The sequence below is a fragment of the Alternaria incomplexa genome (genome assembly GCF_024043165.1).
Source record: "Alternaria incomplexa strain BMP 0042 chromosome Unknown scaffold_5, whole genome shotgun sequence".
In the NCBI taxonomy this organism is placed as follows: domain Eukaryota; kingdom Fungi; phylum Ascomycota; class Dothideomycetes; order Pleosporales; family Pleosporaceae; genus Alternaria; species Alternaria incomplexa.
In genome coordinates this window covers 942541-968672 of record NW_026249854.1, presented here as the reverse complement: position 1 = coordinate 968672, position 26132 = coordinate 942541, and the positions used below count along the sequence as shown (strand labels likewise).

The window sequence follows — 26132 nt, the reverse complement described above, 5'->3', positions numbered from 1 at the left end:
ATATACATATAGTGCTGAACAAGCAGGATTATTGGGGTCCGATGAGAAGACGCGGGCTTATTCTTTGCGACATGCGTCTTCTTTCATAGGTTCTCAGAGATTAGTGAGCTTTAGCGGAGTGAGAGACTGTCTTAGCAATTGATAATACTTGGAATTAACTCTTGAACATGCCGCTGCTGTTTCCGACAGTGATCATACTGACTACTCTTCATATCTTTGTTCTCTCCGCGCATGTATCATGGTAATGTGTGGCGCGCGCGCATCGCGTGGAGCAATGATGCCCCGCTATCATTATGACGTACTCTTCGCGCGTTGAGCTCCATAACAAAACCATAGCCGCGCAAAGCTCCTCACAGCCATTAACAACAATCGAGGCTCGATACTTTTTGTCGTACAAACACTCAATACATCAACCAACACCCTGAACACTATTCCAAGATGGCCAGCGCAACTAGAAAAGACCTGCTCAAGAAGGTCTACAACATGGTACCGCCCATGCTCGAGAGCTTTCACAAAGGTAAGCAATGATCTATGATACTAGCCCCCAACGTGGATTCTAATGTATTCGAACAGGCCAATTGGGTCGTGTAGCTGTCATTGGTGGCAGTGAAGACTACACTGGTGCGCCTTACTTTTCTGCTATGGCATCCGCAAAGCTAGGTTGCGACATGGTAGGAACATCCAGATCAACCCATGTCCGACAATGTGCTCACCTGGCTGCAGTCCCATGTAATTTGCGAACCCGGCGCCGGTGCGGTAATCAAGACGTACTCTCCCAACCTCATGGTACATCCATACATGCGCCAATCGAAGAACCTCGCCAAGTCCGAGAGCGCAGACAGCATCACCTCGGAAGTAGTAGCCATGCTATCACGTCTCCACGTCATCGTCATTGGTCCCGGTCTTGGTCGCGATGAACTTATGCAAGAAACCTGCGCACAGGTCATCCAGGAGGCAAGGAAACAGGGCATCCCATTTGTGCTGGACGCCGACGGCCTCTACCTCGCTCAGACAAGGCCGGAACTCGTGGATGGCTGCACTGAATGCATTCTCACTCCCAACGTTGTCGAGTTCGCAAGGCTAGCCAAGGCCAAGGGCGTAAATGTCGACGAAGGCGATCCCTCAGAGCTATGCGCCAAGCTGTCAAAGGCATTCGGCGGCGTCACCATCATTCAGAAGGGCGCCAAGGACTACATCTCCAACGGTTCGCACACACTCGTGTCCGAGGGCGAGGGTGGTCTGAAGCGCTCTGGTGGCCAAGGTGACACTCTTACTGGCAGTCTGGCGACCCTGTTGGCGTACAGGAAAGCATACCACGACAAGATCTGGGACATTGGCACTGAGATGTCAAGGAGCGAGACGCTTGCTCTTGCGGCGTATGGTGGATCATGCATCACCAGGGAGTGCTCGAAGCTGGCGTTCAAGGAGAAGGGCAGGTCGCTGCAAGCCAGTGACTTGACTGGCCATGTACACACTGCTTTCCTCAACGTCATTGGCGAGAGGGAGGAGACTCCCATGTTGTGAGCTGGAAATTGCTCCTTTCGTGATGATAAAACTGGATGTCTATGGCAAAGCACATCTCGTGTCAAAGACTGGCATTAATACATAAGTAAATGTAATGATTTGTAGAAATACATCTTTTCGACCGCCTTTTTTTCGTGCCTTTGAGCGACATAGCGGTTTACTGTCCGAGTATATGAGGCCGCTTGATTCTCATACGATCTGCTAAGTGTTATCAATGATCTGGCAATTTACCAATTCATGTTTACATATGCTATGCGCGGGCCCAAAATCGCCAGGCCAGACTCCCGCGGGTCAAAGGAGTCTTCGGATACTGTACATTGTGTTAAGTAACTTGGTCTTCGATAAGAGGAATTGACAATAGAGTATGGCAGAATTATGTCCTATCACGTATGTACAGTTTTTTACTCTAATGAAACAAAATTATACGCGAGAATGTACACATCTACCTAGACGAACGTATTGTACTCAACCTAGGTACAGGGCAAGATCTCTAGAACCCAACGTACAAGCAGGCTTCCAAGGCAACGTAGTTATTCGCAATTCTCCAGTATCGTGAATGTCCACTCAAGGCTGGGCATTACAGCAAACGTAGCACACTTGGAATAAACGATACCTCAAGAAACGTCACACGGTTCAAGGAAGATGCCATGAGCGCATGCGTATGCAGGGCATCTGAAAATAGACGGCGTGCATGTGGAAAATGTTCCGGTTATTGAGGATCGCGTTGGTGGTTGTGTTGATGAGGCTCGGCGACTGCGCATATGCAAGGGGCGATTTCGGGCTGAAAGAGGATTATGGCCCGGGAATCTACCCCCAATGTAAGCAGCTTTGATCGGGTTCGGGGCTACGGACTTGATGTTGGCGGATAGAGAACTTCCTGTCTAGGTGTTTGTACGCGCTTCGCCCCAAACGGCTGCCTTTCTTTGTCCTCCAAAATATCGGAATGCATTCCCGCCTCTGTCTGTGCAACAGCAGGATCAGTGCAGCCATGTGTAGACAAAGGGAGCCTTTAAGCAACGCTATCGTCATCGAGGTGTGTGTATATGCATCTGTTGGTTCACTTCTGCACTTCTAATCATCATTGTTGCAGTATGGCACACTCTGCAGAAGATTACTATGACATGCCTGTCGAGATGCTGCCGTCTGCGAACTTCGCAGGCCGCCCTACGAGCGACATCAGCATGAGCATGTACGACGGGCTCTGGGATTTGATGTTCTCACCCTCCTCTTATTCATCCGAAGACGAAGCGGCAGAAGAAGGCGACGAAGCCGCTCTACGACTACGAACCCCACCGAGATCACCTCCTTCGCCGCCGCAATTAGAGTCGCCAGTAAGACTAACAATCAGAGTAACGTCACCGACGCTCAGAGATGAGGAGAGACTATGGAGAGAAAGCTGGGCCAATGATGAAAGCATGATAGATCGGCCACGATTGAGGAAGAAGTCCCAGACAGCACCTCCCGGCGGCTTTGAAGCACAGGCTACACCACCCCTGGAGCCACGGCGAGCGATCAGTGTAAGGTTGAGCTACTCGAACACAATAAGGAAAAGGCAGCCGAAGTCGGATGAGGGGGTTGCGAACTGTTTGGATACCAGGAAGGCCTCCAGGGACGGGCGATTGGGACCACGCAAGGCATTGCCGAAACCACCATCATGCCAGGATAACGAGGCGACACCTCATCGTACGACGCGTGCTCTCGGCTTCTTTCCCGAGAAATCACGAGGGCAAGAGACTGTGAAACACAAGCAGCTTGGAACGCTAAACACTCTGAACACTGCTTTAGCGGACTTTGAGTCGAAGAGATTACCTACCTCGCCCAGCTCGATGCTAGAAACACCACGAGAATGTTACGCAACACCACCAGAGCGGCTTGGGACAAGTGAAACCTCAGGTAGCCCACGCTCATCTCGCTCGTGGGGTCGGAAGTCAGTCCGGTCTGTCAGACCTATTGCTCATACAACCCACTCGCCCTCCTCCGCACGGCCAAACGTAGAAGCCCACCATACGCTAAAGCGCAAACACCAACGTGGAGATGTTGACGCGGCTGAACGGCGGAGAGTTTATCTACCCGGGGCCATCATGCTGGCAGAGCATCCAGCTAAGCTTCGCAGAGATTCTGTCGCAACGCTTGACCCATTTACGTTTGACCCCAAACTAGACTCGCCAGGAAGGCGAACATCGGATTCCGCAGGGCTGGACAGTATAGTAATCTTTTTCGAGGAGTTTGGTGTGGTCGCAAAGGTTACTGAAGCCACCTTGGACCAGTATTGGCTACGACAAAGTCTAAAGATGAGCGACGCCATGGATGAAGAGATGGAGGACTTTGTCGCCCGCAAGGCAAGCGTATCAAGCGTGAGGGAGGTAGGGCCAATGGGTCCCCGTGTCACACAAGGTCCTCCCGGGTTGAAGTCCTCGTTCTCGTCCGCGTCATCTGTGGTTTCTATGCACCCACCAGAAAAACGTAAGCGGAGCAGGCTGCGAGGACTGCTATCACCAGGCCTTCCTGGCGCAGCCTTTCTCAAGTCCCCTGCAGGCCGCGGACAGCAGATGGAAAGTTCATGACCAAGATAGCAATAGTGTAGATTGGATCAATCAAACCTTAGGGAGATGAGCCGCGTACCACGATTCAGGCCGGGGTACCTGGGTACCTGGGGTGATGCTCTGCCAAGGTGTGATCGCGATGAGGTGCCATCCTGAACGGGTAGTTCACGACACATGGGCTGGCGGTTGCCAGTATGGGAGACGATCATTGAGCCTGGACTCTTCGTTTTGCTGACATGTCTAACGCGAGGAAGAAAATTGATGGCGATCCGCCGTTTCCGCATTTCGCGTACCCATGGGCGATGACGACTGATGGCTGGCGATTCAGCCGTGCGGTAGACGCTTTGGGAATAAGACGGACATTGGCGCGGCGCCAGAGGAAAAACGTGTGGGTGACGCCTCTGCCACTGACAGCACAGTTTGCCAAATGCGAATGGACGCATGAAACCTGGTGGTCCCTCACCGAGTGTGGGTTCACGATAGGGTAGCACTGGGGAGTCCCCAGGATCGAGTGGCCAGGGCCACGGTGTTGGCTTCCGTGTGCCAAAAGTGAGGCAGCGAATGAAAATTGCGTCCGCCCCTTTTTGCCCAATGAAACGTCAGACGGATGGCATCGATCGCCAGCGAGGATAGCCCTTCTGAGCTCACCTTGGCCCTTCGTCCACCGCTCAGCGCGGGCCGCATTCGTCAGACGCTCTCTGACACGAGCCAGCGCATCGCTCGTCCCCCATGCACCCAGGTGGTGCTAAAAGCACATCTTCCCCTTCGCAACCCGCATTCTCACTTATTCATCGCCTCGCAATTCTGACATTACCCCATTTGCTTCCTTCTTCACCACCACCATCTACCACCACCGTAAGATTTTCCTGCACAGACAAGCCCTTCTTTGGCCGTTGTTGCTGATCATCGTTTCGCCCAGCTTGCTTCTTACACCGCTACCACTATTCTTACCATCCCATCCCACCACCCCTCAGACGTCATGGCCTCGACTCTTGCGAGTAGTAGCAGTAGTAGTAGTAATGCCTACGTCGCCTTCCTCGAACAAGCCAAGCACGACTTCTGCATGAGCAACGCACACCTCTCAGAGGAGGATCTAAACCGCGCGTGGTTCCAGGCTGCCTGCCAACCGTCGCAACCCTCCATGGCCCACCAGGTCCCACGGTCAATGGCCTTCAACACGTCAAATATGACCCAGCTCCCAGTATGGACACATTTTTGGTCTTCTCGTCCCTGATCTAACACCCACTAGACAACCGGCTTCGAAGAAATGGACCGGACTCGTTCTGCTCCCGTCATGAACCGCTCAGATTCGGCCATGACCGACAACCTACACCGCTCAAACACCACCTACTCTGACTGGCCTTCAATGTCCCAAGAGTCCAACACCGACTACACGCTCTACTCTGACACTTCCATGCGAAGACAGCCGACTCTTCAGTCGATGCCAGAGACTGCTTACAACAGCATCGCTGAGTACAGTGTTGGCGACTACGTCAGCAGCTGCATCCAGCCAGACAACTCTTCTTCCCTCCCCACCCCCCAGCATTCACAACAGTTGCAACTGACACCCAGCTTGCAGTGGAGTTCGTCTTCGGACGCCTCTTCACCCAGCACACCGTCAACCGCTCTGATGACGCCTGTTACTCAATCTAGTAACATGAGTCGTCAGGGTAGTTACAACCCTCTGTTTTTTGACAACATTTCCATGTCGCGTAATCAGTCAAATTCTTCATGTATGCCCATCCTCCCAGAGGATGGGTCATTTCCTTATTCCTTTAACGTCGCATCAAAGCCCATCAGCGAGTCCGCTGATGGTTCTCATTTTCTCAACTTCACTGGCTCCTCCAGTGAAGCTTTCCTTTCTTCATCTGTTCCTGCAAGTGTACATGCACTTGCCTCTTCCGACAACGATCAGTCGTGCCTGGCGGAGGATATGCGGAGGTCGACTTCAGCTTCATCAAGCGAGGGTTACTCGAGCGAGGTCTCTGCACCTTCATCGACCAACTCTCGTCAATCGCAACGCGAACGCGAGATCAACGCGCAAGCTGCGTCTCGCAAGATTGCCCCGAAGGCAATCGACAACAATGATGCGACCCAGTCTGCGTCATCAAATGCTCAGATGACAAGGATAAGGTCTGAGGATGGATCCTCTAAGACTGTCGGTGTTCTGTCAAAGACACCGTACGTGCGTCCTCAACACCCAAAGATCAAGTGTAACTTTTGCAACGAGCGACCCGATGGGTTCCGTGGCACACATGAGCTTGACCGTCACATTGCTCGCGCCCATGCCTCTCGCAGGAAGGGCTACATCTGCGTCGACTCTTCAGCCGACAAGAAGTTCCTCGCCAACTGTAAGCACTGCCGTAACAAGAAGGTGTACGGTGCGTACTACAACGCCGCCGCTCACCTTCGCCGTGCGCACTTCCATCCCCGCAAGAGGGGCAGGAAGGGCAAGAACGACGAGAAGCGTGGTGGCATCGGTGGCGGAGACCACCCTCCCATGGAGTATCTCAAGCAAAATTGGATTAAAGAGGTGGAGGTCGATAACAAGCCCACCCCTCAGTCGCCCGAAAGCGCTTCCGACAACGACGCGTCTGAACAGATCGACAACACCTTCGACACTTCTGCGTACGAAGTCGACAACACTGCTGTTCCTGCTGCCGCCTACCCTCCGTCGCAACAGCCGCTTCCCATGGCCATGCCCATGCAAGTACCCATGATGGACCAGGTCCCTATTGACCCAAATCAATACATGGACTACGGTATGAACATGCATGCGAATGAGCCCATGGTGTTTGACAACAACACCTTCTTCGACCCCAACCTCCCTGTCCCGACCGACATGAGTAACTTCCAGTTCGACGCGTACATGGGTCCTTGAGCCCATGTATCTTTCCCCTCTTCCTCCCTCACCCCCTTTCACTTGGCTCTCTGAGTCGCTGATGTATATAACGTTGGGTTTGCGCTGTTTGCTTTTTTTTTATCTTTGGCGTTCGATGTATTGACCACCAGTTTGACTTCCTATGGAGCAGCTGTGGTAGGTCTGCATCTTGGCGCTTTCTTGGTTTCGTCTTTTCACGCTCGTCGACGTGTATGAGATGTATCGATTTGCTGGGCTTTATAGAGAGTGACGCTGTCCCTTGGGGCGCTCACATAACGTACCGATGTTACTGTCGCATAACGTTAATGCTCGTGTAGCTATTGCTACCGGGCTTCAAAGAAAGAAAAATACAGTAATCAAAATAAACTTGTCTGCGTTGGTGTGATGTTAGGTTGTATCCTTTCCTTCATAACTCATCTTCGAGTCCTTGTCTTCGATATCCATCAACAGTAAGTAGATATGACGCTCGCGTGTCTACCCCGGATACAGTCCTGACGACGTATTCACCCAGCTTGGTAAGTTGTACTGTCTGTTGCCAAGATGCCTGTCAGTAAATCGCATATGTTGTTGTAGGTTAGAAACAACAAGGCTTCGTGTACTTTTGTTCACTTCCAAAACCAACGGGTGGTATGACTGATGGTGAACATTGATATGATGGCAAATCGTGTGCATTACTCCTGCTCTGTCTCAAGCATACAGGTGTACTAGCCAGCTCACTTCCGAAACCCACACAAATTAAGACATCGTCTTCTACTCCGCCTCTAGACCAAAAAGACCTAGTAACTAGAGTTGGGGTAGTTACCACCACCCTGTGTCGAGTTATCAACAGGGTTGGCAGGTCCACCAGTCTGGCCCAATGCACCACCAACCTGTGTTGCCTCGCCCTTTGACTGCTTAATAGCCTCTCTCGCCTCGGCTTGTTCAGCCTTCTTCCTGTTCGATTGTTAGCACACGTCCAACCCACTGTCATAGTACCCAACACTCACCTGTCCAGATCGCTCGCCAAGTCAGGCTGCTCTCCACCACCACCCAGGCCCTTCCCTCCCTGAGCCACCGCATCGGCTACACGTCCCTCGCCCGGCGCAGCCATTTGTTGCCCGTCCAGCTCCTTGTGCCTTCCTACGTCTTCATGGGTCAGACCTTTGCTCTCTTCGCCCGCTGGTGCGCCGTGGACTCCCATGCCTTCCTCGAACTTTGCGTTCCGTAGGCCCTCGGCGTCGGTAGCTTGCTTGGTGGGGATACGTTGGTCGACGGTAGCGGCGTTGTCGGTGGCGTTGAACTCTGTTTGGACTTGCTCTTTTGGGTCTTTTTGCGCTGGGTTGCCGGGTGTGGTGTAGGCTTGGTCTAGAGAGGGCTGCGAGGGGCCCTGGGGATCGAGACCGGACATGGTTGATGTTGGTAAATGTGGTTGTGGTTTGGGTAGGTAAAATATCAATTGACAGGTGAGGATTTTGATGTACAGAGTATGTGAGGTTGAAAATTATGTGGATTGGGTTTGTATATGGGAAATCAGGCTGGAGCTGTCGAGGATATTGTTTTGGCTATCTGCCACTGCTATGACGTCTGCGGGGTGGGCCCGTCATTCATTCCCGCCCCACCAATGCGCGCCGTTGTCATGTGAGGACGTGGAAAACAAACGTCTGAGCCGCGTTTTAGTCTTGTCTCGTAGTTATTGGTATCGGCGCGGCACGATGGCGGGAGGACTAAGTGCGAGATCGATCCCAAAACTTGCATGCGACCGTGCAACGAGAAACCACATAGATACACGCAGGTCTTCGTCTGCGCTGCCGCCTACAATATAATCAACGTAGTGAGGTGAAGAACGGTGCACTAATGTAGACTTTTGGGTTATACATACGTACATAGTACATGTAGTGTTGTTTGTTACTTGCTGATATAGTAGATGACGGGTTCAGTACTTCTCTTGAACAGACAGCGTGCTTGCTAATAAAGCACGCCTCGGACGACCTTACTCAACTAGTGTTATGCTGCTGATTGTAGAAATAAATATCATACCGTCGCCACAACCTCCTATCGCCTAATGTATGATAGAGGTATACGCACTGAAACCCCTACAGGTGTGGCATGATGAGCGCGCGAGCTCGAACTCCCAACAAACCCATGGAGTAACCCTGTGGGCTACAAAGCCGACCAGCCCATAACCTAGCTATCCCTGAACGCCTTAAAGATGATCCGTGACCAAACGCCTTCGCTATGCTTCTAAGATGAACAGCCAAATATCACTCCGTTTCCATTTCCACGTCTGCCGAGGGCTCCCTTGTTTCGACGGTGTTTGTAGTTTCGCGGCTCTCTCGTTTCGATTCAGCTGCTTTGGCGGCTCTTTCACGGGTTCTGCGACACCACTCTTCTATCGATTCGGCACCTCCTCCCTCGATTTTGATGGTCTTTGGTTCGGCTGGGACACCCAGAACGGTGCCTTGAAAACGTGATTCGACGCCGGTCTTGCTGTGCTTCTTCATGAGAGCTAGGGAGCAGTTAGTAAGTATACAGGTGTGTTGAAGGGCAATCGGACATACTGTTCAGATAATCCTCCATTTCCTCCTGATCAAGCTGCTCCGTCGGATTCGTCGCAACTGGCTTGTAGATGCCCGCTATGCGCCGAATCTCCTTGTTCTGGTCGCCTTTGACCCATTCAATGAATTCAGTCACGTCTGCCGTGTCCTCGGCGTCGCGGCGGGCTGCCTCGTTCTCGCGGGCGCCCGTCTCCTCGTTGTACTCATCAAGCGGTTTGCGCAATATCTCCTTCCAAAGTTCTTCTCCGGCTGTCATGGTGGGCACGAGAAGGGCGCAGTCCTGCATTGCCATGCGCACATCGCTAATGTCCGGTGTGAGGTCGTTGTGGTTGGAAAAGGCATTGTAGGCTGTGCGCTCTGCCAGCAGCGATAGGTAGCGTGCCGTGAGGTCTACGATGGTGTCGACGGCCGAGGGTTTGCCATGCTGGAAGCCCGTGGCGCGTAGAATGTGGAGGACGGCGGGCCGCAGCAGGTTGAGGAAGAGGTCGTTCTGGGACATGCTGGCGATGGCGTGGGCGATGGAAGATGCCAAGGTCCGCTGTGGTGTGGTGCTGTTAGGGCGGGAACAGCAGGCGCATGGTGGGACTGTCCGGCGCAGCGAGTGTAAGGAAAGTGAAGGTACGCGACTGGAAAGCTTTGGCCCTTCACTGCGGTGAACGCCAAGGCCGCCGCCCGTGGAATGCCAACGCTTCCGACTCACCTACCCCAGCTTCAACACCACCGCGCGCCCTCGCAAATGTCGCGTACCCAGGCGCGCAGTCCCATATCTCCGTCCTGAACAACGAAACTCCCCGTACCGCCGCCCAAGATGAAACTCAAACTCAAGAACCTAAATGCGCCTTCTGGCGATGCGCCGCCCGCCGCACCTCCCCCGGCCGACGCGCCTACACCCGTTTCCGCGAAGCCAGGAGGCCTCAAAATCAAGTTCAAACCCTCAGGACCCGCGGCTGGTGAGCCTGCCGATGGCCAGAACGGCGAAGGTGCCAAAGTCAAGCGCAAGTACACCAAGAAGCCCAAACTCGATGAAAGCGGCAACGTTATTCCCCCGGGAAAGCCTGGACCCAAGAAGAGGGCACGCGAAGACGGCGACGATGTCGACTCACCTGCCGCGAAGCGCAAGCCGAAACCCACCGCGAAGAGCCTCGCCATGGCCAACGACAGCGGCGACGACGACGACGATTACGCCGCGGTCCAACAACCTCCGCCCCAGCCTATCAAGTCACACAACCGCACTCAATCTATCAAACTCTCGATCAAACCGAAGGGAAGCATGACCTCGGCGAGACCAGCCATTCTGAAGGTCAAAGGCGCAGGAAAGCCGCCAGTCAGACCATATGGTGTCGGATACGACAGCGAGGCAGAAGAGGCGGAACCTGACCCGGCTATCGAATCTCAGTTTGTGTTGCGCATGAAGCCTGGCCCAGACTGCGACTTACTGCGCAAGTCCATCGAAGAGAAGACTATCGGCAAGAGTGTGTCACAGGGAGGGCCCGGCGTACACTTCCGATTCTTTGACCGCGAGGGCCGTCGGGCTATGCTCACTGTACAAGGCCGCCACTACGCTGCGACTATGGTCGAGCTGCCCGCAGTTATAGAGTCACTGAAAAGTTGGAACAAGAAGGACTGGGTCAAGACCGCAGACGTCTGCCAGATGCTGCTCGTCCTGGACGAAGTTAAGAATGAAGAGGAAGCGAAGAAGTATCCGCTTCCATCCTACATCTCCCCAGACACGCACCGGTTTCCCCACGGTCTGACGCCACCTATGAAGTGGGCCCGTAAGCGACGCTTCCGCCCTCGCAAATCCTACATCGACGTTGAACGCGCCGAAGCATCATTACACCGACTACTGGAAGCTGACGAGCTTGCTGAATCAACCAAATATGAGATGGTAGACAGTGAGGCCGAGAGCTCAGAGGAGTCAAGTTCTGAGGAAGAGGTCGACGATGAGGAGATGGCAGACGCTACCCAAGTGGAGGAAATGGATGCCGATCAACTGGAGCAGATGCTTGCCGAAGGACTCATGGACGACGAGGTCGAGTTCCAGGGCGACAACGACCAACTGAAGGCCTTACTCGCAAACAACGACAACGTGCAAGTCGAACAAGCCGACACGCCAACCACCGCTCACGACGTCGCCATGCACGCTCTCAGCCAGAACGGAAACGTGGTTGTCGAAACCGAGACGGCAGCCTCTACACCCGGAGCCGCAACGTCTGCAGACGACGATGACGATGACGACGACGAAGATTCCGATGAGGACGTCGATGAGGTGGACGAAGCCGCCGCAGCAGAGGAACAGCGTCAAGAGCAACTTCGGGGCGAAATCGCAGAGTTGGAGAGAGCTATTGTTCAAAGCACAGAAGCACGCGACAGACACACCAACTTCCTCTTCAAGAAGCGCGCACAAACTCAGATCGACAAGCAGAAGGCGGATCTTGCAATCAAGCGTAAGCAGCTTAATGAGGAGGCTGATGAGTGATCATACGTCTCCTAGATTCTGCGCTTTCTATGAAGGGCTGGTCATGAACATTGGGTAGCGGTGTTTATTATATGTAGCATCGCTTTGGCGTTCTCACTGGACACGGAGCATTTACATGGCGTTATCTTTAGGCTGGGATGCAGGATTTATGGCTCCATAGCGGATATTCCCAACTTCAATTATTGCTCATACTAGGACCTGTTCAAGGAATGGGTTGTCTTTAATCGCTTCCATGGGGAATTCTGTACTTTGTCCAATTCTTTCATAACAGCACGCTGTTGTAGGCAAGCAATCTGCCTAGAATAATTGAACTTGTGTCATCGAAGTACGATCCTGAGATCCTCGTAAGGGCGAAGTCACCAGACGCGAACAGGCAAACCATCTCAGTCCGCCCAACGTCTGCCGTCTTGTTCTTGCAGTACACATGAATCATCACACGATATCACAAGCAGCAAGAAGTCATCCAATGAACGATTAAAAGAATCGATTTCCCCAACTCTCGAACACGGGTATATACAACGAACCAAGGAAACCGTATGCGACTAGAGTGAGACCGCCATTCATGAGTTCATCCAAAGCAAGAGACAATGCGCCTTTTCCAAACAAATAGAACACCCTGACAAGGAAGGCGACGCTTCAACGCTCAAAAGGCGGTGATACCGCGCGAACAGAAGTGGGTACCAAGAATGTAGTAGCTGACAGCAGCAAGAACAAACAGCCCAAGATGGAGATAAGCAAAGGAACCCCAGCGCCAAGTCGTCATGATGATGATGGGAAAAGAGACAAAGAAAACAAGGCGTGTATGTACATGCCAGTGTCCGCAAACGGAGCACCAAGAATAGACAAAGAGTACAACAAAGAGAAGAAAGACAAAGATCAATCGCTTTCCAGCAACTGTCTAATCTTCTCGTAGAAACTCGCTGGATACTGACGAATCTCATCGTCGGTAGGCGGGCTCTTATTCGGATCTCTAAACCGATCTGCGACTCGTTGGATTATCTGGCCGAGCAACTCCTGTGGTATTCTCAGGTCCTCTCCGCCGTCGGGGTAGAGGAAAGGGTCTCGCTCGTCGAGAAGTTGGGCTACGTTTGGTCGGCGTGAGGCATCGCGTTGCAAGCAGCGACGGAGCGTAGCTTTGAGGCCGGGAGGGACGCGGACATCGCCGACACCGAGGTCGGGGATTTCGATCTTGTAGTCGCGGTTTACAATGGCGAGGACGCGCGCCATTTGATTGGTGATGTGTGCGAAGGGAGGGCGGCCGTAGACCATCTGGTAGAGGATGCAGCCTAGACTCCAGACGTCTGAGGGTTTACCGAGGGCCATGTCCTTGGAGCCGTTGCCGTTGGAGAGCAGGCCTCGGGCGCCGCCGGCTGAGTCTTCCAGCGACTCAGGTGACATGTAGTTTGGGGTACCGATGTGCGAGTCGCGGTGCACGTTTACGGTGTGGTCGACTTCGATGGCGTTGGCAATGCCGAAGTCGATGAGCTTTAAGCGGCCAGAGGTGAGCAGGAAGTTTGCGGGTTTCAGGTCAGAGTGAACAATGTCGTGGTCGTGGACTGCGCCGACGCATTCGAGCATTTCTTTCCAGTAGTAGCGTGTGAAGCTTAGGTCTAGTTTGCCGTCTCCGTCGGCGGGATCGAGCTTCATTCGTATTATACGGGCGAGGTCAGATTCTCCGAGTTCCATGAGCTGGTGCATGTTAGCATAGAACTTTGCCTTGTTTCAAGATACACGTACCACACTCAGCACTTGACGTTGCTCATCGACCTCCCAATCGTATAGTCGCACAACGCGGTCAACGTTCTTCAGCTTCTGTAGGAGGTCGATCTCGCCCTTGAAGCCCCGTACAGTGGCCTCGTCTGCATCCTCAAGCTTGACTCTTTTCAGCGCCAAAAGCTTGAAATTCTCTGCCATGACGCGGTACACGGCTGAACTGCCTCCTCTTCCGATCCTGTCCATTTGCGAGTAATGCTTTCCATTGACCGATAGTGTGCTCCTCTTCTTTCTTTCTCTCGTCTTCGTTGTGGCTGCTCCGGCAGCAGTAGTCGCTGTCTCCAACACTGACATCTTCGGCGGTGGCGGAGGTGCTGGTCGTCGTGGAGTGTTCGCACTCAGCGCCTGGAGCGGCATCTGCTTTTCTTGTTGCTGCGAAGATCGTTGTATCGGTGACTGGTGCTCTGGCTGCGGTTGCATATGGCGATCCTCTGCAACCTTCATGACGGAACCAGTAACTTTCAAGACGGAATCGGGGACGTTCTCAGGCTGCGACTTGACTGCGGAGATGGGCATGTTCTCTTGGTCCTGAGAGGGATGATGTTCCTCCTCGCTCAGAGGCGTCCTTCGAAACCGTCTCATCGGCGCACCTCGCAGTGGCACTCGCTTTATTCGCAAACTTGGTGCAGGTGTGACGGTATCCTGCACTGGCGTGTTGGAGCCAGAAGCATTGCGCGATATCTTCAGCTTGGGTTTCCTCTTCTCAGGCGAATCGACGTCACTGCCTTGCGCAAGAAGTGCCGTCGTCAAAGCGCTGAGCTTCATTGGTTGTGGTATCTCGTCATCGGAGCTGTCGCCAATGTTGATGTTCTGCATCATGGGCGCATCCGCTGAGAAGCCCTGCGACTGCCCCAGTACGGATAGCGGAGAGTCTCTCCTGGGTCGTATCGAGGAATGCGCACGCATGCGCCCATAGGAGGGCGTGGGAGAAAGTGTAGCCATTCGATTGTCGCGTCGAGATTCGGCAAGCGCGTTGCTTTCGATGTGCTCGTCGGGTTACGTGGATAGCGATCGTTAGCTAAGGGTTAGTTGCGCATTCATCCGGAAGGTGGGCGGGCGATTTCGTTGTAAAGACGGGGTGAAGTTGGCGTTCATGGATACTTAGGTAGCGCGCGAATCCTGAGACTCGCGTGGCCGCGTTGCTGAGGTAACTGCGATAAACAAACAGCCGAGGCACCATGCTGCAAAATGCCCCACACGTTTGACGTCAAAGCTGCCTCGCTATGCAAGACTAGGCCTGCCTGTGCATTCTATCTGTCTTGACATTTAGACGTTGCAGCAATCAGTGCTCCGACGTATGACCCTGCTGTCATCAGACAAAGACATGGTAGCATCAGTACCTAAGTAGTCAATAGATGATCAGTATAGCGAGTAGGAGTATGTCATAGATGTCGATAGCCTAGCTCGTGTACAGTGCTTGCATGCATCATGTGAAAGTTGGGCAGACTGCCTCAACTCGAGGGACATGTCGCACGAAATACAAACTCGAGGTTTACTTTAACACAGAACCACAACAAATGTATACCGTGATCTAAACACACTCAGCTTCAGATTCACTCTCTGCATCTACACAAGAGATGGTTCGTAAAGGCCTAATGTAATGATGATCTTTTGATGTCGCTATCTAGTCTTCAAACATTCGTAACCACCACTGAACTTCATACGCTAAGACGATTACCAACCCATAGTGGCATGCGCAGATACGCCTCCGATTCCGCGCCTGAGTCCTCTCCAAAACGCCATCGCCTACCCATGCAGCCAAACAACAGAGATCTAATGCATATAATCACAGCTTTGCGCGCTGCGGTGCATCCTCAAGCACGACAGCTACCACGGCAGCAATGTCGTCCGGTTTGCCACCGTGCCAATTCTCCCCAGGGTAGTATCGTTGCACTTCTTTGGCGAAGGGGCCATCCCGACGAGTGTTAAGCCCCGTCACCTTTGCCTCCTTCGCTATCGCAACAGCCACCTTGGCTTGGAGGGAGGAGCTATCAGCTTTACGAGCTGAGTCGGCTTGTACCAGCTTCGCTAGATCCTGTCCAACCTCAATAGTGCCATCTTTCTCGACCCAAGCTCCCAGGTCGACCATGTGACGACTGACAATACCGAGCGCATCCTGTGGGCTCAGGTTGTCCCACACACCATCGGTTGCAAAGAGGAGAACGTCGCCATGGCGTACTTTGTGGTGCGTTATACTTGACTCCTTTGGTAGATCCGAGAGTGTGGATGGGCCTCCGAATACGGCCATTTGCACGAGCATGCGCTGGGGAGTTTTGGAAAGCTGATACGGGGTATTGAAGGCGTGCGTCTGAGGCTGCGTGAAATGTCGTACGGCATTGAGTCCTAGATGCATGAATCCTGAATCTCCCAGGTTGGCTACCTCGACATTGCCATCCGGTTCGGCAACAGCCAGGCATGCCGTGCTACCACCACCCTCAATGGTGTCATCATCCGTGACCTCGTCGTACGCGACCTGGAGCAGGTCTTTCGGATGTAATGCTGTCGTGTTGAATCCGTGCGGCCATGAGCGCGCGGCGCAAGCCATGTACTCGCACAATCCATGAGAGAAGTCGGCGGGGTCCAATCCAGACTCGACCCATCCTCCTACTCCATCTGCAACACCAAATGTTGTGGTGTTTGTGTTTCCCACCTGGCTGAAAAAGAAAGCATCCTGGCCACTTTTCGCTCGTTTCCGCTTGTCTATGGCCTCCTTGCATTCGCGCAGGTCCTCAACCTTGCTACTGCTGGGGTCATGCAGCGGTCGTGTAAACAGATTCTGCTCCGCATTGAAGCGATCCTGCTTGGCTGAGTAGGATGCCGCAACATGGTATGTATATTGCGGCGTACTCCGCCAGTTGTGTGAAGTCGAATGAAAGGAGCGTAAGCCGACAGTGGCCGGAGAGGTATCTCTGTTCAGCGGGCAGGTTGGTTGTGCGAAGTTGGAAGGCATGCGCTGCGAATGAAGGCCGCTTGTTCGACTAGACGAGGCAGGCGCTGCCAATGGAGATGCGGCGAGAGCAAACAGGAAGAGTCCACTAGAGGAGGCGCGTCGCGACACAGGTGGAAGTCGCGCAAGGCCCGCAGCGCTGGTAATCGCAAATGACATGGCCACAGCCAGAGCCTGGAGATGGGAGTCAGTACGTGGGAATTGGCAGCAGAATCAGCGCCTGTTGGCGGTGCCGTACCTCTGCGACAAATTATGTTGAAGGAAAAGGGACTTCTGGGCTAAGAAATCACATTGGCCGTCGTCATTGCCGATCGGCTAGTTCGTGGAGTACTTACAATTATCTGAAGCATGCTTGTTGGGTAGATATAGCAAGAAACACCCCAATAGCAAACTAGGGATAACAGAAAGGCATTGTTTTACTGAGATCTGGTCTCTACCTGCAGAGCATATTCGTCTAGACCAAACACTGCAGGTGCTTCAAGCTTCGTCTCAAACGCGGAGTATGACATAACCGGCGCTAGCTCAGCCCTATCGCCTAAACCCGTGGTCTGGCTCGGAACTTCTTTTCGAGATACTCCCCCCGAGCACCAACATCCTTCCCCGCCGCGGGACCCGTAGTCACCATGAGCATGCACCCGGCGCGACAAGCCTATGTCGAGGAGGAGAATGGCGCGGTACGTACCCCAAGTTGCAGCGATAGACTGGCGCAGAAGCATCGCGGGCTTCGTAGCTCGGTCGCAACTTCTGTTCGCATAAAAGCTGACCATAGCCCCCAGGCTGATGCGATGGAGGGCATCGACCTTTCCAGTGTCCCGCTCGACCGTAACCATGCCATGCCCGGTGGGGGAAACGCGTCGGCCCATTCCCTTATGGAGGACTTCGACCGCAAACGACGAGCAGCGCAGTTAATCGTACCGACCGCCGACCGCGATGTCAAGGCAAAGCTGCGATCGCGAGGCGAGCCCATCACCCTATTCGGCGAGGGGCCCTCTGAGCGACGCGACCGACTCCGAGCTTTACTTGCAGAGGCAGCAGAAGCACTAGGCGAGGATGCGGCAGACGTGGACATGCAAGATGTGGAGGAAGCTCCAGGTGATGAGCAGGAAGAGTTCTATACCCAAGGCACGCAGTCGCTACTGGACGCGCGACGGAACATGGCCAAATACTCTTTACCCCGCGCAAAGGAGCGCGTCGCGTTCCAGCGTCGCGAAGCTACCATTCCCCTCAAAACCCACGTCGAGTTCAGGAACAAGATCAAGGACCGTCTCAAGGGGTTCGAGCTGTATGGGTCGCAAACCGCAGATCGTCCAGTGAGCATTGTGCGCGTCTCGCCCAACGGCAAGTATGTCGCATATGGTACCTGGGGTGGAAAGGTTGCCTTGTTGGAAATTCCCAGCTTGGAGCAGAAGAAGGCGTATCGTGGTGGACACACGGAGCGTGCTACTGGCATAGACTGGATGCCAGGCGCGACATTACAAGGTAGCAACGTCTCAACCTCTAGCGTAAACTTCGCATCTGGCGGAGCAGGGGGCAAGATTCAGCTTTGGTCGCTAGATGACGACAAGCCCCTGCGCACCCTCGAAGGCCATACCGACCGCGTCTGCAGAGTAGCATTCCATCCGTCGGGACAATACCTGGCTTCCGCTTCCGACGACACGACATGGCGACTCTGGGACGTCAACACCGGTCAAGAACTTCTCATGCAAGAGGGTCATTCAAAAGAGGTCTATACCGTGAGCTTCAGCGGTGATGGGTCATTGGTTGCAAGTGCTGGTCTTGACAGTATCGGCCGCGTGTGGGATGTGCGTACAGGTCGTGTCATCTACATGTTGGAGAGCCACATCAAGCCCATCTACGGCCTCGACTGGTCAACGGACGGTCATCGCCTTCTGTCCGGCTCAGGTGACGGTTTCATGAAGTGCTGGGACGTTCGAGCGATGAGAGAGACAAACTCAATTGCCGCCAACACAGGAGGTGTCACAGACCTCCGATGGTTTAAGGGTACAGATGGGCCAACCAGCGGAGTATCTTTACAGGAGAACAGCGAAGGAGAAGTCATACCAAAGAAAGCCTCTACGTTTGTCATCTCGTCAGGCTTTGACAAAAACGTTCAGATCTTCTCCGCAGATGACTGGGCACACTGCAAGACACTGCAAGGTCACTCAGGTCCTGTTTTCAGTACCGACGTGACGAGTGACGCGTCTTGGATCGTCAGTGGAGGCAAAGATCGCACTGTCAAGCTGTGGGCCAGGGACGACAACGGAGGAATATGAGAATAGAGCTGCTACACAACGCTATGACTCATCACGTCAGACGGCAACAGCCACGAACACGCGACAAAAGCAAGGGGAGCGGAGGCCATGCGTTTGAAAGGAGACACAAAGGTTAGTGCTTTCCCTCTCTACACTACAACGGGGATGTTGAACACAGAATGTCCATAGCTTTGAACCGAGATACCCAGTACTCCCGAGCGCGTGGAGTTACGAATTCACAGTACGTTGCGCAACTACGAGTGTGCAACGTCATTCTTCAACCCAGCCTCCTTCACATGTTTGCTCGCTGCTTTTCTTCGATTCCGAAACTCACCGCTGCTTGCCCGTTTCCGCGCTCCATTGGATCAACATGCCAACCACACAATCCGGCTTGCGCGGTCGTGATGTGCTCATCATCGCGAGATAACGGAAGACCGCTCGGCATTCATCGCACAGAAAGAGGCATGTGGTTACCCTTCCGCCTGTAGCATCGCGTCACCTTCTCTATGGAAGACTCTACCCATATTTCCAAAATACACCACGTCCGTTTCAGCAAGCAAATCTGTCTCTTCACCGCAATGATCAGAACATTCAAGAATCTTTCTTCTTCACCGCAAATTGATCGACATCGGAACAAGACGTGCGATAGACTGTTCTTGGATATCGGCCGGCAGTCTAGCTTGATAATGGACGACCGACGGGAAGCGTAACCGGACCCGCGAAGTGTTTCAGGTCCACTACGATGGAGTAAAGGTACAATGGCCTCGACTTCTAGCTGTTCCACCGTCTTCCACGACCTTGCCGTCATCGGCCGGTACTCTAAGCTTTTGGTGATATGCAGGCCCCACGCCAAAGCCGGGTGCGGAGAAAGAAGACGAGTGACTCATTGTTTCAGATCAAACCTCGGTGCATGGTGCCAAGCTGTCAACGATCGTGGACATTCCCTACGACAGGAATAACTATGACGGCGAGGTTCTAGTGATGATGGTCCATGCGCGGATGCGGAGAGTGGGTCTTTCACCGCTACAGCCTCACCTTTTTGACAGACACGATTAGTCGACGTGAATTGGGGCCATTCATGTTATGCGCCCCAGAGATTGGGCTTCAACGTGTTTCTGATGCTGTCTGTTTGATCCTCTTGCATCAGCGTCTGTAGCGGGTTCCGGTCAACTGGAAGCCCTCGTCTCAGGGTAGACAGGTCGGAAGCATCCGAATACAATAAGTGGAGCATTACATTCGGTTTAGTATGCAGTCCCTGGCCCCGAGTAACGCGAGCCACAGTACGCGCCATGATAGAGAGGATCAACAGCCACGGCCGATCCAGATGCAGCGCGAGCAGCGTTTACGCGTCGGCGAGTTGACCTAGCTTGTCAACAAGAAGAATGACGCGTTGCCATTTCCGACAGACGGCGCGTTGATTTGGTGTAACGCGATCTGGAGAGTTTGGCTTGGGGATGGATGTCTTAGTAGCCGCAGTACGCGTTGCACGGCACGGGCAGGGCGCACAAACCGCCATAGCAAGGCTCTATTACGGCGTGCAGATTGTAATTGGGGTGGAGATGAAGATTTCGCAGCGTCCTACTTTTCCTACTACGGGCATCATGCGAGACTTGAGACAAACCGTCCGATGATGCTCGGCGGAAGAATAACAAGCGGCAACAAGCAAGCATGATAAGGATTTGCGAAAAGTGACCAATGATCGGCGGGGAAAATCTGGAGAGTTTCCAGACCCTCGGTAAAAGAGACAGTCGGATCTCGAGGGTGGCACAGGACGGCAGGCTGTGGCTGCGGTGTTTGCCTCTCGATGGGCAGGCAGAAGAGTCCAGCCAGACGGAGCGGCGGCCGCTTGGTACCTTGCACCAAGTAACTGCCCACGATAATAATGAGAGCGGACACGGAAGTACAGGAACGGTAGTCGAAAAGCCAAAATAGACAGGGAAGGGTGGTGCGGGCAGGGAGCGGTGAGATGACTCGCGGACGCCAGAGGGCGCCGGAACTTGGACAGATGACACCATGATGAAGAGCACCGAGGCGGCCAAGAGGGCTCACCCTGCGCAGGAAGGGAAATGAGATCAGAGTCGGCTGACGGCCAACTGCCGTCTGCGAGTGGCTGTGGTCAGTGTGGTGAGGGACGGGGTGTCGTTGCGTGAGGGCGGCCGGGGCTTAGGCGGGCCGCGTCGTGCTCAGCAGACAGTAGTCATGATGGCGATTACGCTGTAAGCCCGCGATGCGCCGCTACCAGGACGAAACAGCAATTCCCACAGTTGCGGGAGGGTATTTTTTCGACAAGCGCGCATCGCATCTTGACTCTTTCGAGCAGAGTTTTCACGGCGGGCGGCCGAGGAGGGTATAGGCGAATCGCGATGGGGTTGTCCGGTGGAATATGGCAGTACATGGGCCGGCCCGCGCAGGCTAGCCAGTCATGCTGCGTATCGATAGAGGCAGAGCAGCGGTGCAGCAGCGCAGAGCACAGGCAGGGCGGCACGGGAGCTGAGCCGAAGCTGTGGCAGCTGTCGTACCAAGCGCCATGTCTGGTAGACGGCGGCAGTGACAGAAGGCCTGTCCCCGTGAAGCCAAAGCCAGAGGCAGATGCGTGACAGCGGGCGCGCGACAAACGGCAAAGCATCACTTACGCAGACGGCTCGTCCAGCGACGTGCAGCGCCGGCCCCAGGGCAAACACTGGGTAATCGGTGCGGAGGGTGAATGGGCCCATGGCGGGCGTGACAGGACAACCCCAGCCAGTCGCTGCTGGGAAGAGTGCTGGAATGATGCATCAATACCCGACGCTATTGGGGCGTCCTATCGCAGGGCCTTGCTCGGTTTCGTGCCCAGATGCATCCCACGGAAGCGTGACCCCGGTCGTCGCGCTCAAGCAGGCTTGCGCTTCCTGCACACCCCGCCCGAAGCCTACCACCATGCTTTAAGCCCCCTCTCCCACCTTCACCTGCCACCACCCAGACCCTCACTGAGCCGCTACCTGCCCATCGCTCGCTATCAGACGCGCATCGCCTCTGCTGCCCGTCTTCCTGCCCCAATACCCGCAACCGTTGAAGTTGAGTACAATCGCTGGGGACATCCTGCGATCACCTTTACCGAAAAGAGCAATCCACACCGCCAGTCCCGCGCCCACACCGGTACTTTGATACATAGGCCCGCCATGGACCATCAATACTCCAACAACGCACATCACATGGATTTTCACAGGCCGAATTCCACACTGAACAACCTCGACAGGAAACCTTCCGCCTTTTCCTTTGACGACAACGCCACCCTCGACTCTACCATCCTGGACACGCCCGTGCTCATGTCGCCCACCACCAGCACCCAGGGCATCTTCTCGCCCGACACCTCCATCTGGGAGGACTTCTCCGCCGGCCAGTTTGTCGACCGCACCGCCACCAGCTCCGTCGTCAACACCAACGGCAACAACCCCTTCTTCACCGAGCAAAGTAACAACCCCTTCGCCCGGTTACCACCCAACCAAGCTGCTACCTACGGCCAGCAGTCATGGCCCGTGACCGACAACTCTGGTTCCAGGACGCCCACAGCCCCCAAGCCGCTGAACCCCTTCGGCCCCGGTGACTTTGGAGCGGCGCCCTTCGTCGAGCAGCAGCAGATGCCCTTCCACGGACTCCCCGTGCACCAAAATGTCCGACCTAGTGCCGTCTTCCCCTCAGCCCCAGAGCAGCCCATGTCGCCCCACACGCACTCCGACTGGATGGCCTTCAACCAGCAGGAGATGGACGCACGGCCCGGACCCAAGCGCATGAGGCCCAACACCCCTCCCCGCTCCTTCTCCCCTCGTCGTGACGGCGGCATCCGCAAGAAGAACGCCCGCTTCGACATCCCGGCCGAGCGCACCCTCGTCAACATCGACAACCTCATCCAGAGCTGCACCAACGAAGAGGACCTCAAGGAGCTGAAGCAGCAAAAACGACTCCTCCGCAACCGCCAGGCCGCGTACGTACTCCCATTTGGTTCTTGGTTCCACGCTCCACGTTTGGTCCAATCTACCTCTTGGTCTATCCTCTCCCTATTCATCAGCTAACATCATCTTAGACTTGACTCCCGGCAACGAAAGAAGAAGCACACCGAGGAGCTCGAAGAGGAGAAGAAGCAGTGGATGGAGAAGATCTGCCAGATGCAAGATGACTTCGCCTCCATGCGCATCGAGTACGACTCCCTTGTCGCTGAGAAGGAGAAGTGGCACCATGAGTCCATGGAGATGCACCACATGATCAACCAGCTGCAGTTCGACAAGGAGGAGCTTGTGCGCAACCACACTCTCGAGACCGGCGAGCTTCGCAAGAAGGTCTCGGTCCTCACCGAGCGCCTTGAGGCTGCCAGCAGCACCGGCATGGCTGCCGCACCCAGCAGCACCTTCACTGACTTCGCTTCTGAGATGGACAACCTCAACATGGGCAACAGCGACTGGGACAACTACATCTTCGTCAACGACTTCGCTTCGGAAGACCAGCCCACTCCTCAGCAGAACCAAGAGCTCTCTCTTGTGTCCCGCAAGGATGAGGACAAGCCCGTCGCTTCTGGCCTCCTGCTCATGCTCCTGCTGTGCGGTGCCTTTGTCGCAAGCAAGTCCGGTGGTGCCGCTCCTCCCATTCCTCGCATGCCCGACGAGGTCCGTGCCGCTTCCGCTACCGTTCTCGACAGCATCTTCAAGGATGCTGGTGTGTCGACCGCTATGAGCGAGCAGGGTCTCATTGCCAGCCACGTCACCGGTCTCGAGCCTACGCCTTCCGGCATGGCCTGGCCCAAGACTACCATGTCTGGCTCTGAGCTTGCTGGTATCTCTGGCTCGCACCTCGACCAGCTGCACTCTCATCTCACTGGGCCCACCAAGGAGCAAGAGCACGAGCAGCTGTTCTCCATCACTCCCGACCAGTACAACAGCATGACGTCTCTCGACTTCACTCGCTCGCGTTACAGCATGACCAGCGACGACCTCAGCGACCCGCTGTCGCCTGGCTCTCAGCCATCGCACCGTCGCAACCTTGCCGAGACCCTCGCCGCTATGCGTGAGCAAAGCAAGGGCGACTCTGCTGCTGAGATCTACACTCGCAGTCTGCTCTGGGACAAGATCGCCCCCGAGGTCGTCCACGAGTTCAAGCGCATTGTTGAGGAGTCTGCTGCCATGTCCCGACCCAGCACATCCGACGGCACCAAAGTTGAAAACATGGGCTAAATAGCCCCACCACGATCACTACCAACAAACTACCTCTCCTTTGTACTCCCCTAAGTTGCATTTGTCGTTTATCAGCATAGCGCTTCACTTCTTAGCACCCCTTCTATAGGGGTGCCTATAGGGTCACAAGTTGCATCATGGTCCGGCTGGAACCTCGTTCTTCTGCGCGTTTCTCCTTTGAGCGCCTACGATGGGCATCGCCATTTTCCTTTCTACCACAGCTCTGGCGCTTGCCAGTCTTCTACAATATGGGACGGCAACGTCGAATTTTGGGTCCACCTCATCAGGTACCCTTCTTCGCTTGAGCATAACATGGCGGTTGTTTTCCTTCCACGTCGAGACCTGGTTCACGACTTCACCTATTTAGTTTTGTGTTTATTGTTTCCTTTGTATCTTGGTTATCCCTTTGGCATCAGATTGGTTCAGCGAGCAGAGCGAGCACACATTCGCGGTTGGCTTCATCTTTTGTATTTACTGCAAAGCGTAGCGAGCGTTGGATATTTTCCCTTAACGTTACCACGAGATATGGAGAGAGATTGAAACGAAGGACATGGGACATGTATCCGACGACAAACGACGAGAGTTGTATATGATGGCACAAGAGCGAGACAGATTGGCAGCATTCTTATTTTCTGGTACTTGAGCGAGGAGGATGATTACAAGTTTTGTTTTATTGCTTGAAAGAGACGATGCTTTCCCCTTCTCCTTCCCCCTTCCTCCTCCTCTTACGACTAACATAAGTTCTATTACGACCTTTACGCTTCTCACGGTCACCTACTCACGCTATCACTTTTCGTAATACCCCCTTTCCGGACCTGTTGTCCGCGCATGTTTTGAGATACCAGCTTTTTCACGATTATTCCCTTGTCGCGTCACAGATGCGGCCGTTTCTGCGACCTTTGTCACAGGGCCTTGGTGGGCAGGGCTCGATTGGTTGGCATGGCACCACCGGGACAATGTCTTTGTACCTAAGTAGTCGCCCACTCTATTGGCGAGGAGAGAAGTGCGAACGAGTCAAGTAATGCTATCGGATGCCCTTCCATTCCAGCGCTTACATCGCTTCCTTGAATGTGCACCCGACTTCACCCACTGGTCTGTGAAACCCGTCGTCCTCGCCACTGACTGCCATGTTCGAGACTCTTGCATCTGACAACGCCAGCCCGCCCACTTGGTCGCAGTGAATCATTCATTCAACGCCAGTCCATATCTCCACCGCTTCATGTGTGAATTACCCCTTCTCCACTTACGGCTTTTCCGTCGAGGGCCCACGCGGTTGACCGTCCGTCGCGTGCCTCGCGTCGCGCGAAGCGTCCATGAAAGGATCTCCCTTCCATAACAAACGGGAAAACGCGCCATCCGCGGGTTTTCTGACATGCTTCACAAGTCTACGCGCGGTGCATAATGCATGGCCTGAAGCACGTACCCTTTGACTGCACAGCCGTTCACCATGTCCAGTAATTCACTCTCTTTACTGTGGGTATGACGCTTCGCCAACGCAAGCCACCCAGCCGATTACCTTCCTTCACGCGGAACAATAGCCCCAAAAAAACTGCACATCCCCCACTCTGCTCACAAGGTGAGACCTGGAAAGTCAACGTCTGCGGACTGCGGATTTACCACAGGGTCCAGCATATCATGCAATATGCAAGTTATCGGGCCCTCAGTGGGGCTGAGCCACCTTTTTTTCCCTCGTCCGATGGATGACGAATGTTGTCTTACGCCCCACCCTATGTTAAGTACCTTGATTGGTAACATGTCGAAAGGATCTGACTTGACTGTGCAGAAGCGTGCAGCTATGGTGAAACACGATGAATGCAGCAGAGAATGGTATCATGGATGATGGATGATTCATATTCGGACCGCTTCTTTGTGAGGGGATCAGATGGGTCGCGGGAAGCCTGAGATGCGTGGTGTGAGTGGCTGAGCAAAGAGGGTCAGTTTCCCTGCAGTAGTCAACACGATATACGATACATGGACACTTGGGGAGGACGATCTATC

General features: G+C 54.2%; 9 protein-coding genes across 9 annotated transcripts; 5 read left to right on the top strand and 4 right to left on the bottom strand.

The window, feature by feature from the left end:
* Positions 1-438: 438 nt before the first annotated feature.
* Positions 439-1524, top strand: J4E90_004246 (uncharacterized protein; the record flags this gene model as incomplete). The annotated part of the gene is made up of 3 exons (XM_051433811.1): positions 439-517; positions 574-671; positions 724-1524. 3 exons carry the CDS (start codon positions 439-441, stop codon positions 1522-1524), a joined length of 978 nt encoding a protein of 325 aa, XP_051292329.1.
* Positions 1525-5046: 3522 nt separating this feature from the next.
* J4E90_004245 (uncharacterized protein) lies at positions 5047-6948 on the top strand (the record flags this gene model as incomplete). The annotated part of the gene is made up of 2 exons (XM_051433810.1): positions 5047-5268; positions 5317-6948. 2 exons carry the CDS (start codon positions 5047-5049, stop codon positions 6946-6948), a joined length of 1854 nt encoding a protein of 617 aa, XP_051292328.1.
* Positions 6949-7724: 776 nt separating this feature from the next.
* J4E90_004244 (uncharacterized protein) lies at positions 7725-8335 on the bottom strand (the record flags this gene model as incomplete). Its single annotated transcript, XM_051433809.1, has 2 exons — positions 7725-7881; positions 7935-8335. The coding sequence occupies 2 exons, from the start codon at positions 8333-8335 to the stop codon at positions 7725-7727; spliced, it is 558 nt and encodes a 185-aa protein (XP_051292327.1).
* An 853-nt stretch (positions 8336-9188) lies between these two features.
* Positions 9189-9981, bottom strand: J4E90_004243 (uncharacterized protein; the record flags this gene model as incomplete). The annotated part of the gene is made up of 2 exons (XM_051433808.1): positions 9189-9433; positions 9486-9981. The coding sequence occupies 2 exons, from the start codon at positions 9979-9981 to the stop codon at positions 9189-9191; spliced, it is 741 nt and encodes a 246-aa protein (XP_051292326.1).
* Positions 9982-10290: 309 nt separating this feature from the next.
* On the top strand, positions 10291-11961 carry J4E90_004242 (uncharacterized protein; the record flags this gene model as incomplete). The annotated part of the gene is made up of 1 exon (XM_051433807.1): positions 10291-11961. The coding sequence occupies one exon, from the start codon at positions 10291-10293 to the stop codon at positions 11959-11961; it is 1671 nt and encodes a 556-aa protein (XP_051292325.1).
* An 876-nt stretch (positions 11962-12837) lies between these two features.
* On the bottom strand, positions 12838-14640 carry J4E90_004241 (uncharacterized protein; the record flags this gene model as incomplete). Its single annotated transcript, XM_051433806.1, has 2 exons — positions 12838-13650; positions 13699-14640. The coding sequence occupies 2 exons, from the start codon at positions 14638-14640 to the stop codon at positions 12838-12840; spliced, it is 1755 nt and encodes a 584-aa protein (XP_051292324.1).
* An 880-nt stretch (positions 14641-15520) lies between these two features.
* On the bottom strand, positions 15521-17031 carry J4E90_004240 (uncharacterized protein; the record flags this gene model as incomplete). Its single annotated transcript, XM_051433805.1, has 2 exons — positions 15521-16855; positions 17017-17031. 2 exons carry the CDS (start codon positions 17029-17031, stop codon positions 15521-15523), a joined length of 1350 nt encoding a protein of 449 aa, XP_051292323.1.
* A 273-nt stretch (positions 17032-17304) lies between these two features.
* J4E90_004239 (uncharacterized protein) lies at positions 17305-18954 on the top strand (the record flags this gene model as incomplete). Its single annotated transcript, XM_051433804.1, has 2 exons — positions 17305-17355; positions 17458-18954. The coding sequence occupies 2 exons, from the start codon at positions 17305-17307 to the stop codon at positions 18952-18954; spliced, it is 1548 nt and encodes a 515-aa protein (XP_051292322.1).
* Positions 18955-22091: 3137 nt separating this feature from the next.
* Positions 22092-24134, top strand: J4E90_004238 (uncharacterized protein; the record flags this gene model as incomplete). The annotated part of the gene is made up of 2 exons (XM_051433803.1): positions 22092-22894; positions 22994-24134. The coding sequence occupies 2 exons, from the start codon at positions 22092-22094 to the stop codon at positions 24132-24134; spliced, it is 1944 nt and encodes a 647-aa protein (XP_051292321.1).
* Between the last annotated feature and the right edge of the window lie 1998 nt (positions 24135-26132).